Source organism: Pseudorasbora parva, chromosome 18 (assembly GCF_024679245.1).
Source record: "Pseudorasbora parva isolate DD20220531a chromosome 18, ASM2467924v1, whole genome shotgun sequence".
Taxonomy (NCBI): domain Eukaryota; kingdom Metazoa; phylum Chordata; class Actinopteri; order Cypriniformes; family Gobionidae; genus Pseudorasbora; species Pseudorasbora parva.
Window position 1 is genome coordinate 9288262 of NC_090189.1, and position 12988 is coordinate 9301249.

The window sequence follows — 12988 nt, forward strand, 5'->3', positions numbered from 1 at the left end:
GTAAATAGGGGGGAAGGGGAGAGGTGAAGGAGGATTTTTTAGCCGGGACTTTTTACTGCGCTGAGTCGAAGTACTCTCAGAAGTGCTATCGTGCCATACATTATAGTTCTCCTTTTTAATCCGCTTAGAAAAGCGGCACGTTTTATTTTGTCACCATACTAGGTCGTTCAACTATTCGTGTAACTGTATTTAAAGGGAAATGTGGAGGTGTTTGGTCGCTTCTAACTTGATCTCTGTTTGGTACCATAGTGAATGAACTGGGCTTAGTGGGCTAAGCTAAATGCTATCAGATCGTCACCGCGCGTCAGAGCGATTAGGTGCACGCACTGAGACGAGAGAGGTATGTATCAACTCGTCTTAGTTAAGGGAATAACAGTTTAATATGAAAAAGTGGTAAAGTATCCCTTTAAGGTAAATTTGTATTCATCTGGCACTGTAAGTAACATAAACAACAACAACAAATTACAAATCTTTGAGATTAACAGGATTAATATGACAATTATTCCGAAGAAATATTATGATTTTCACAACCACACACTAAATCATTTAGGATTTACAAAACATCAACATTTTGCTGTCAAAAATGACATGGGTTCACTTTAGTTTTTGGACGTTCACTGTTCTCTAACTCTACTGGATTTTCTCCAGAGGGCGGTCCTTGTAAAGATGTTGATTTGAACAAAAAGAGCCTGCTTAAATGTAACCAAAACCCTGTGGGATGATCTGTTTGGATACCAAAACTCACTTGAATGACATGATCTTCACTGCTGATCTCCACAGCTTCCTGACACTGTTCTAATGCGGTAAACACAGAGTTACAAGCCCTGCAACAACAGAAACACAAACAAATATGGGTTATACTGTATAATGTGTGTGTGTGTGTATGTATATTATATAGTATTGTGACATCCCTTACTATATATATATATAAGGGATGTCACAATACTCAGTATAAAATTGAACCGTTCGGTACGGCCTTCACTGATCAATATGTGCTGGTCAGTTTTGCATTTAATTAATTATTTCAATTTCCCTCCGTTTGAAATATTCCTCTCAGTTTATTTCGGCTCTTTTTGAGTGTGCCTGTGAGTCTACGTGCTGATTTGAGCAAATATCCAATCATATGCACTAAAGTTAAGGGGTGTTTACACGCGTATTAAAGCCTTGCCGGTTAAACATTTAATTTGTGTGCTTATGCACTGTTTTGCATTGAGCGCGCGCACTAAACATCTGTCAAATAAACGTGATTACTGGACAATCTTACTGCGCTAACTAATACTGTCAAACACACACAAGATTAACATAAACAGAGTTGTTGATTGTCTAAAGTGAAAGTAAAATCGCGCGTCTGTATACGAGATGTGAGCAGGTCTTCAATTGACACGCTGTCCTTAAAGGGACAGTTCACCTCTAAAATTATGATAATAAAAAAAGACCTTTAATAAATGTTATATATTGAAGACTATGTAGTTTTAATTTAAGCCTACATTTATTCATTCATTTTCATACTTAAATGCTACTGTACATCTCTGAGCTGCCACTGTAAATCTTTATATATATTTATTTTATATTATGCAATACACTGGGGATGTGTACAAGGGTTTTTTAGGTAAATTGTTAAGTTTAAGTAAGGGTTTTCAAGTCTGTTTCTGTTCCTGTCGCCTAAGAATAGAAAAGTAAAAAAACGAACTTAACCGAAAAACCGTGGTTAAAAACCGAGGTATGTATTGAACCGTGGACTAACTGTATTGTTGCATCCCTAATATATATATATATATATATATATATATATATATATATATATATATATATATATATATATATATATATATATATATATATATATATATATATATATATATATATATATATATATATATATATATATATGTGTGTGTGTCCCCGACTAAGGATTTACATATTCGTATCAGAATTTTTGAATCTCTCTATGGTCGACCGATAGTCGAATCATCTGTGTGTGTGTAAACCATAGACCGGAAAAAAATAAACGGTATAAACGGGTTGGGATGGGCAGGACACTAGTCAGCAGGAGCTAAGACTATTTTTATTTTACTTTACACACGGCACACAGCCACCACTTTTAATAAAGTGATCAAAACTAGGCTACACTACACATTCGTAAATTAACCGCTCTCTCATAACATTTAAAAGCCGCGATCGTAACACAGAACGTCACACAAATATATAAAAGAACATTTTGATAAATAAACCTTAAAAAACCAGCCTAGAGAGGAAAAGAACACTTTGAGTGCGTTTATATGCACGTTTTTAAGCCGATTGTGCTTAAAAGGGGTCGCACACCTGACTGAAGCTCAGCGCCGTGTCTCAGGGATCTCACACCAGGCAGACGTGAACATTATATACGCGCAAGCTCAATTTTGAATCGACTTCTGACAGAAGAGCTGCACGATGAGTGTATCTTGTAGCACAGGGTGAAATTAGTATGTACATTCACGATTTGAGGGAAATATACATTTAATCGCCGCGGACAGGCGGCGAATGCCGCCGTCGGTGTATGTGTTCGAATTTTAAAGGCGCGGCACGTCCGGTGCGAAGCTCAGTGCCCTTAAATGGGCGATTTCTCAGCACCGCGACACGTACACTCAATAACACTAATATTGAGCACCCCCATATTGCCAAAATGGTATGATCGAAAATTCGACCATGAGATCAGTGGTCGAATCCGGTCCTGCATATCGATGCATCGAATCTTCGACTATTAGGGTGTATATATACTATACTATATATATATGTGTGTGTGTGTGTGTGTGTGTGTGTGAGTGTGTGTGTGTATCTCACTCCAGCTTCTTTAGTAGGAATTGAAGCTCATGCTTGAGACTTACCTCAGTTTGAACTGAGCTCGAACCTCTCCGTGTTCTAACTGGATTAACTCATTATAGCAGGCTGACACACTGCTGTTCTCCAGGTACCTCTGAAAGAGAGGGAGGCATAACAGCACTGTATATATATTACACAGTATGCATGCTGTCCTATTTTCTTCCGCCAGCTAAAGTTGAGTCAAAACTTTCCAGCAGGGTTCAGTAAACAAACTTATCTGCTCTAGATATTTATATTGAGAAAGATCTGGGAAGAACTGAGAAGAATGTTAAAATCCACATGTATCCACAAGTGATATAATCACTTTGTCTGAGCAAAATGATATGTGCATGGAGCAAACTGCATATTTTATATATATATATATATATATATATATATATATATATATATATATATATATATATATATATATATATATATATACATATATATATATATATATATATATATATATATATATATATATATATATATATATATATATATATATAAAAAATTGTATTATATTATATTATTTTATATATTCATTTATTAAAAGAGATGTGCATTAGTGTGAATGCAGATCTCCTGCGGTCTATAATGCCATCATTAAAAATCAGTAACAGTAAAGATGAGAAAATCACTCACAGTTCACATACTTTTAAATACTGAAAGCCCTTTGTTCATTGCTTGTAATGTTTTTGTAACTTGTAATATAAACTATATTAGTTTATACATTTAAAATTCTTAACATGAAATTCTCATTTAATTTTTGTTTAATTACTTTTTTAAAAAGTACTTATAATTAAATATAATAAATATAATAAAAATGATTTTAAGTTATATTAATAAGATTAATTAATAAGAAAAAAAGTTAAAGAATTGTTTTGGAATCAGATCGTCATGTGCCTAAAGATTCCCACCATTACAATACAATGATTTATTGCTCATCCTTGTTGAATAATACAGAAGCTTTTTTTTTAATCGAATATTAAATCGCAATAACAATATTAAAAAAAAAAAACAATCCCAATTACATTATTTTCCAAATTCGTTTTTAAAGCCCTAGTTTAAAGAGTCTCCTTGCTGTTTTTTCAGGCCACATTCAAAATCATTATGTTTGCCGGTGGGCTGTGACACTATGCATGCATTTGAGCGACTTTCCATATAAATTTGCTCCGGCCAGTAAACACGTTCGAATTAACATTTGTCTATTGTGATTTTGTAATTGGTAGGTGTGCTCTGAGGCTCCGCCTTGTTTAGAGTAAAATACTCACTCTGGAGAAGCCAGCAGATAGAAGAGGAAGGACAGATGGTTCCTCCTGATCTGAGGGACTGAGAGACCGAGAGAGAGAGAGAGAGAGAGAGAGAGAGAGAGAGAGAGAGAGAGAGAGAGAGAGAGAGAGAGAGAGAGAGAGAGAGAGAGAGAGAGAGAGAGAGAGAGAGAGAGAGAGAGAGAGAGAGAGAGAGAGAGAGAGAGAGAGAGAGATATCAGTCAGAGGAACATGATGGACATCAGTAAAAATAGATAAGTGTTCTGGTGTAAACCTTACGTTTGTGGCATCACAGCCAAAATAACAGTGTGTTCAGAAGGCTTGACCGCTCGAATCATCCTGTTTAAAAACACAAGCAATAATAGGTTGGTTTTTATATTTTCTGATTCCTTCATGACAAATTCAACAGTGAAATCAAGCATCTTGTACACATCTCTCTCTCTCTCTCTTGCAGGCACACACAGCCCCAAAAGACTCTCCCTCCCTCACACACTCAGATGTCTACTGGGAAAAAAGTGATTTGGCAACAACTAGATTTGGCAGAGAGTTGCCAGCTTTGAGTGTGTGTGTGTGTGTGTGTGTGTGTGTGTGTGTACGTACATGCATTTAAACCCCTGTGCAGGAATTAACACCACTCAAATCAACTGCCACCAATCAAATGCAGGCCATTTCCTTGGCGGTTGAGAGTAGTTTTGCCTTATTTACCTGCTAGCCACTGTGGTGGGTAACCTGTTACTGGCCTTAAAGAGTCCTTAAAGAATCACAAATAATTCATTCTAAAGACCTGATTTTTTTTCACTATGCAAAAGCATAAAGTTGCAGCCCATTTTTCCCACAAACAGCTGTTCAAAATGTGAGAGGTCTGTAAGTTTCTTTATGCTTATCAAGACTTCATTTATCAAATAGTCACATGGTCCTTCATTCTATTATGCTGATTTACTGCTTAAGAAATTATCATAAATCATCATCATCATTATCATAAATAACATTTAAAAAAATATTTTCTAACATTATAAATGTCTTTACTGTGACTTTTGATCAATTTAATGGTGTCTTGCTGACTTAATTTCTTTGAAAAAATATATTTGACCCCAACAATTTGAATAGTAGCACAAGCAAAATGCCCATTATAACTTATATACACCCATATGGATCAGAATCAGAAATGTCCATCTAAACATGTATAAGAGATGAACAGAACTAAGCATGAGAGAGATGATGGATGGTTTGCTTGTACCCACCTGCAGACGGCATCAGCCTCAAAGTACCGTGAGTGCCGCCCATCAATGATGACGATCTCGTGGTGTTTATCCAAGAAACACTCCACCGCAGACTCAGGTGTTCGTGCGATGTTACACCTGAACCCCGCCCGCTCACACGCCCACCAGAACGCATCGCTCTGACTGTCCTCTTTAGCGAAGACCAGTAACACCTGAGCGAGAGAGAGATGGAGAGAAAGAGAGAGAGAAGGAGAGAGCAGAGAGGTGCTGTTGTTGGTTGCATGTGAAAGGTCAACAGTCTTTCATCCTGTTGAGCGTTGTGTAACCATGGAGCTGTGATGTGAAATTCCACATGGCCCAGGTCGTTCAGGACGCCTCTACATGTCGCCGATGCCTCGCTCTGGAGGCCCACCATGCAGCAATGCATGTGCACCTACAGGGGGCGAAGTGATCGCACCCAATGCTGCATCCCAATTCACCTACTTATGCCTTTAAAGTACGTACTCTTTTTGTGAAGAAAAAGTAGATACTTTTGAGTGTGTAGCAGAAGAATAGGCAAGCTTTGGGACATACTACTGCATTCTCTCTAGGGCTGCACAATATTGGAAAAAAACTGACATTTCAATATTTTGTTTTCCTACAATATATATTGCGATATGAAACCAATTTCACCAGATTACTTGAATAGCTATGTTTGAAAAGAATGATTCATTCTAGAATGATTGGGGTGCATCTGCATAGAAAATAAGAAACAATTACAATCTGGGTAACGCATTACAAGTAACTCAAGTTACATAATTAGATTACTTTTTCAAGTAACTAGTAAAGTAACACATTGCTTTTAAATTTACAACAATATCTGAGTTACTTTTTCAAATAAGTAATGCAAATGACTGACTGCTCTCTTGATAAAAAGGTGTTGTGTACACTGTAAACATGATGCTTATTTTAATTCTAGACTGAATGTAAGCATGCGTTTACATGCTCAAAACATATCTAGGAATATCAGTGTGCCGTTTCATGGATACTGAGTTTTTTACACTGTTGTAGACTTGGATTTCCATGCTAAACATGGACAAAATTTCAAAACAAAGTTGGACGTTTGATGGAGTATTTCTGTGCCAAAAATATTCTTTTCGGTTTCTCATAAGTTTCGGAAAGTTTTTTTTGAGTATGGGTCTATTTGACATCAGATATGAAGGAATGTCCTTGTTCGGGACCCCGGATGGGCGCACGCATGACTAAAGCAGTCCAGTCCAGTCACATGACTTCACAAAATCAACAATGTCACCAAAGCAATGCCACATGGTTTCTCCACATTTAAGAGGGTACTTCAGCGCTGGGAAGATGAATCTGTATATAAACTGGGTCATTAATGTAGTAAAATGTGAAATTATTTTTGTCTCATGGGGATGAAAGACAACAATTCCCAGAATGCTTCGCTGCCCTATGAGGCCACTCTCAAAGCCACCGCTACTGGATTACTATATAACTTTCACTTTCCCACCGCGACCGCGTTCATTTTCATAAAATCAGTTCAGTTAGAAGGTGCTGAAGAAGGTGGATTGGTTATTATCTGTGTTCATCACTATGGTAACTTGCACTACACGGCTAACCTGCTCTGTAGCCGGTTTTATTCTGGGTCAGTTAGAGATCGCCAACTCAAAGTAGACCAATCAGCTGCAAGTAAAGATGCAATAAGGCCACACCCCCTGTATCTCTCGTTCCGAATTAAAGCAGTTTATAATGAAAACTTTTGGTGTTAATTATTTATTATATTTATATTATAATAATCCCTTTGAATTAATATAATATGTTCATATAAATATTATATTGATTGACAAGTAGCCAAATAGTAATATAAATGTATTTATTTGCGCTCTTTGTGAACCTATAATTATTAGGCATATTTCTCTGATTTACGTATTGCATTGATATAGTCGGGCGGCAGTGGCTCAGTGGTTCATGTAGGTTGTCCACAAACCGAAAGGTTGGTGGTTCGATCCCCGGCTCCACCTGACCAAGTGTCGAGGTGTCCATGAGCAAGACACCTAACCCCAGCTGCTCCGGGCGAGCTGGATGGTGCCTTACATGGCTGACATCGCCGTCGGTATATGAATGGGTGAATGTGAGGCAAAAATGTAAAGCGCTTTGAATGGCCATAGGGTCTGTTAAAAGCGCTATATAAATGCAGTTCATTTACCATAGTCAGATATTCTTTCAGCTGCCTTCTCAAACTCTCGCTGCAGCAGCAGTGTTTATTCCTGCTTTGTAAACGCATTTAATTTCATAATCATTTTCAAAACAATCTCTCAATCTTCAGAAGAGAAGTGAATCAAACGAACACTGTGATTGGCTGTTTGCCGCACGTGTCACACTTTCAGGTGCACGTGTGTGATCACTAACTCTGGATTAAACCCGCGTTGACAGAGAAAGTTTATACCGAGCTTTGAGAAACAGTTGAACCTGATCTAAACCAGGTGGATTTATCTGGATTTGTCAACTCTAGACCTACTCTGAAACTCAGAGTTTGTTCAGCTAGCTTTATGCAACAGGCCTCTGATCTGGCATTCTGATTCCCCTTGAATCAGACTAAATTCCTGAAAAACGTTGTACATTTTAATATTGACATTAATATCTACAATACATTGTTGATTTAGTTCTTCTTACCCTAGGGAGGTTTAATCACTGCTCTCCCTGCTCTCATCCATCCTAAGCTCAGGGAGTTCTTGCCCAGAAAAGAACCATACCATCAATCCAAACTATATGCTAATTGTCAATCATCTTTGACCATTTTGCTCCTGACAGAAGTAATTTTCTCTTTGTAATTTGTTGTTTGATTAACGTTAATGACACAGACAGCAGCAGGAATACTAGGTTCATGTCACTTTAAGACTGAATGCATATATCCAATTTAATGAGAAGCATGCGTTTTCTTTCTCACTTGTTTACGTTCACATAAGCCATGAACAACCGCGTTTACGCGTCTACGCATTAAGACGGTCATTTTGATACAATTGTGCATGCATTTGTACATTCAAGCACATACAGACACGGACGAAAAACAGATTTAGGTGTCTGTGCTGCTCTGTGCGCGCACATAAATGAATTGACTTCTCTTTCATTTCATTTTCATTTTTGGGTGTACTATCCCTTTAAATATAAACCTTAAACTAAAACCACAAAAAACATTTTCGTTACTTGAAACAAAAATGTTAACTAAACATACATACTATATTTTATATGTATTGTAATTTCAGTTTGTTGCCAAAGCAACATTTCTCATTTTCCTTTAGTTTAACTTAAAAGTACTAAAATAACTGAAACTCAATAAAGTAAAACTAATTAATAGAATTAATAACTATATGTAGCCATTTTAAAAATATATATATACTAATAAAAATGACAAACTCATAAATGAAATAAATTAAATTAAAATAAATAAATAAATTAACACTGGAACTCAGAAAGTGTGTAAAGGCAGTTCAATTTCAAACAAAAAGACCCTAAAAAAGGATGTCCGGTAATTAATTTGAAAAATCAATCTTGATTGATTTCCACATTTACATCAGCTAAATATGACTCAGTTTGAGACTCATAAACCTCAATTTGTGTTCAGCCTCAACAAGTGGCAGCCAGAGTCATGGTTAACATTACATACACTTTCTTTTTCACAGGTCCACTTTTAATTAACCATAATTCCCACTAATACCACACACACACACCTTCTTAAAGCATTTATTATTATACTTTAATATTTATTGTCATTATTAGGAACACATAACATACACTTTCTCTTTCACAATTTCACTTTTAGTAAACCATAATTCCCACTAATACCACACACACACACACACATGTTGGTCTATGTGGTTTACAGGGACTCTCCATAGGCGTAATGGTTTTTATACTGTACAAACCGTATTTTCTATCCCCTTACACTGCCCCTGCCCCTAAACCTACCCATCACAGGAAACATTCTGCATTTTTACTTTCTCAAAAAAACATCATTTAGTATGTTTTTAAGGCCATTTGAATTATGAGGACATTTGATATGTCCTCATAAACCACATTTATAGTGTAATACCAGTGTAATACCCATGTAGTTATTCAAATTTGTGTCCTCATAAACCACATAAACAGGCTCACACACACACACACACACACACACACACACACACACACACACACACACACACACACACACACACACACACACACACACACACACACACACGATAATCTGTGTCAATCCTCTGAGACATCTCAAGATTATCCCAGGGTCATAAGTCCATGTTAAGAGGTCTTTTTGTGCCCTCACTTGTTAGAAACAAGACAATGCATCAACTCAAAGACAGCAATGCATTATGATGTCACAATAACATTCCATCACTGCATAGCCAAAGTGAGATCAAAACACATCACTACAAAGGGCCCTGCGGTGATGCAGTGTCATTCCACAATGCAATACTGCAGGGACTATGGCCACAGGCGCACTTGTATATTTTCAGATAGGGCCCAAAATTGTTGTCTACAGAACACGACTCATTCACGAAATGATGATGATTGACACACCATGGTAACCAGCAATGCTCTGACATCTTACATCTTTGGTATCTGCTATTTTTGACCAAAGTAATATCAGTGACAAGAGACTCATTATATTCTGCAATTTTAACTAAACTACCGCTGATAAAGGCCTTGTGTTTCGTTTGAGCTTGGCTTTGCAGAGCGTGTGCTCATGCGGTGTTGTCATGTCCTGTTAGTATAAGAGTTTTCTGTCTTGTTAAGGAGTTTTAAGTTTAAAGTGTGCAGGTAGGGTTCACCATGTTTTGGTATTTTCAATATAAAACAATTGGATTTATTTCGGTTTATTATGGCCTTGTTTCTAGCAAGATCTGGCAACACGAATGAGTCAAGGATAATACTGCTTTTTTTTCTCAATAAAGTAAAACTAATAAATAGAATTATAAATAGACTACGCAGATATTTTATATTTGATTGCTTTGTCCAGTTTCTGTACCTGAAAACCCCTGTTAGACCAATCTGAAAAGAACTGTTTATTTCATTTGTATGTTTGCTCTATTGTATTTATTTATGCGTTTGCTTGAAATTTGATTATTTATTATTATTATTTTATTATTGACTGTTTACTTGTCTTTATATTTTTTAAATATTCAAATACATATTTGAGTTCACAATAAAATAATTCTAAAAATATTTCTCAAAATTAAAGAATAACAGAGTTCACACCACAGCTAGAGCGATAATGATATAGAGAAACAATATCATTGGAATCACTTTTAGAACAATTTCATACAGCTGATGAACGATAAAAAAACAACGACGCCATTCAGAATCCATCCTGCTGTAACAAGCATTTAAAGAACGATATTGTCCGCTGGTGTGGATGCTAATATAATTATTAGTGATGCAAAGTCCAGTTATTTTCAGTTCGGCTCAATGAACCGTTTTTCAACTCAGTGTCATATTAACAAAGAAACATTCACATAAAGTAATGTGTCAATGCATACTGAAACAATCAAAGAAAGTTATTTTTTAGGAGTGCATTTTGCTGATTTACTTAAGTTAATGGTGTTTGTGGTCACAGTTCACAGATCCTTTATGTTGGATACGACTGACCAATATTGAGAAGCTTACATCTTGGATAAGATTCTTAAAAGTTTTGCACATACAGCACACATTACAGATAGGCATAAACGTGGATATGTTACATGTCTAAAGTAGCCTCTATAGAACGAATAAGCCAGTCTTCTAAACTTATAAATGGCGCTTAAAATATAATCATGCCCAATAAACTACAGTAAAATGTATTCACATCTCTCGTCATTTAATAACAGTAGTCATAAGCATATTTCAGTCTTGCATCGCCAACTCACTCATCAGAATCCTCTGCAAACGGCTCATTCGAGTCCTCTGTATTCCTTGGCAAACTTCATCAGTTAGTTGAATGGCTCATTCTGTATTTTTTGAGGTTTTGCTTCTTGCATGCCTGAAACTAAAGTTGGATTCAGTTTGATAAACGAACCGGCTCAACCGGTAACTAGCCGAGAACTCAAAAGAACGGTTCAATATCTTTATAGTTATTTTTCTTGGTGTGAACGTGTCTTTAGGCCAGCAGTTGTTGTGTCATAACCTTATTTTGGCAGGACAACTAAAAATTTGAACAACTGTAGGGGGCTGTAGCTGTGGTGTGAACTGTTATTCTTTAATTATGTGACAATCTACTGGCCCAACAGACCAGTAAAATAAATCCTTAACATTGAGCCCTGTGTATGCCAACCTGGAATAATAAAGAAACTTATGTATTTTAAAAAATAAAGAAAGAAACAGTGTATTTATAGTGGCTGTCCAATTTGTTTGTGCTTTAATGAGAAGTGCAGACATTTAAAGAGTGCTAACAAATCACTGAAATCAAACTATTTCACTCAATATATTTACTATATATTCACATTATACATATTGCATTATACATTGACAAGGCCGACAGATTTTGTCGAAACAATGAGAATCACACACTTCTGATGCCCGCCAAGCTGAGAACATAATGCCGAATTTTAAATTGGTCAAAAGTTGGTGGTTAATTTAATTTAAGTTCATTTAAATAAAGTCAAAGAACATCCTTTTTAAAGCATTTAATTATTCACTTAAAGCAACCTGAGGTTTAGCAACTCGCACAGCTATAACATTGATTCAGTCTCAGCAATTAACCAATTAAACATGCCCCTTTTGTTCACCCAACCCAGACAAGGGCTTCTCAAACTTTTTGGGTCCAGTGAATGTTTTTCCAAGGAACCCCACATAATGTATATTTTTATCATTTTAATTTGAAATTGAAATGTTTGAATTTAATTTTAATCGTCAATAAGCAAGTCTAATTACTTGAATTAAAAATGTTTAATGTTTGCAAAAACAGTGCTCTATGAAATGTTACTTTTTCATGTTTTAAAGCTCATTCACAGAAACATGTAGAACTTTCTCTTTTGCTCTTTAGTATTTACAGATGCAAGTTCACACTCCTACTTTTCAGTTATTGATCCAAAATTATCCAAATTATGTGACATACTAAAAATTAAAATTTTAGGACTGATCTAAACTGATCCTTGAACATCCTTACATTCAAAAGTTTGTGCTGTGTAAGAATCAATTTCTTAATACTTTTTTTTCTTATCAAGAACACAATAAATTGATTAAAAGTAACAGTAAAGACATTCATAAAGTTACAAAAGATTTCTATTTCAAATTAATGCCGTTCAGACATTTCTGTTAAAGAATCCTCAAAGAATCCTAAAAAAAGTGTCATCGTTTCCACTTTGGTTTTCAACATTAACAATAATTTCTCAAGCAGTAAATCAGTATATTAGAATGATTTCTGAAGGATCATGTGACACTGAAGACTAAAATAATGATGCAGATAAAATATTTTTGATCAAATAAACGCAGCCTTAATGAGTAAAATGTTAAAAACATTAAAACAGCTTACAGACTACAAACTTTTGAATGCACAGTCATTCATTTTCAAGCAACCACATAATGATTAAACATTAAGACTCTACCTGAATGGGCTCCTGAGTCAGTCGCATTGGCCCCAAACGCTCTTCTGCAGCAGACACCTGAGAGACATTGAGAAAAACA

General features: G+C 35.8%; 1 protein-coding gene across 3 annotated transcripts in view; it reads right to left on the minus strand.

Annotated features, from left to right (window-relative positions):
- Positions 1 to 12988, minus strand: part of pde8b (phosphodiesterase 8B) — a 105555-nt gene that overhangs the window by 36006 nt on the left and 56561 nt on the right. For all 3 annotated transcript variants that reach the window (XM_067424248.1, XM_067424247.1, XM_067424249.1), the window contains exons 2-7: positions 12910 to 12966; positions 5354 to 5544; positions 4392 to 4451; positions 4116 to 4173; positions 2865 to 2953; positions 746 to 824 (exon numbers count right to left, since the gene is read on the minus strand). In XM_067424248.1, coding sequence (XP_067280349.1) covers positions 746 to 824; positions 2865 to 2953; positions 4116 to 4173; positions 4392 to 4451; positions 5354 to 5544; positions 12910 to 12966 — 534 coding nt within the window. The remainder of the gene's footprint in view (positions 1 to 745; positions 825 to 2864; positions 2954 to 4115; positions 4174 to 4391; positions 4452 to 5353; positions 5545 to 12909; positions 12967 to 12988) is intronic.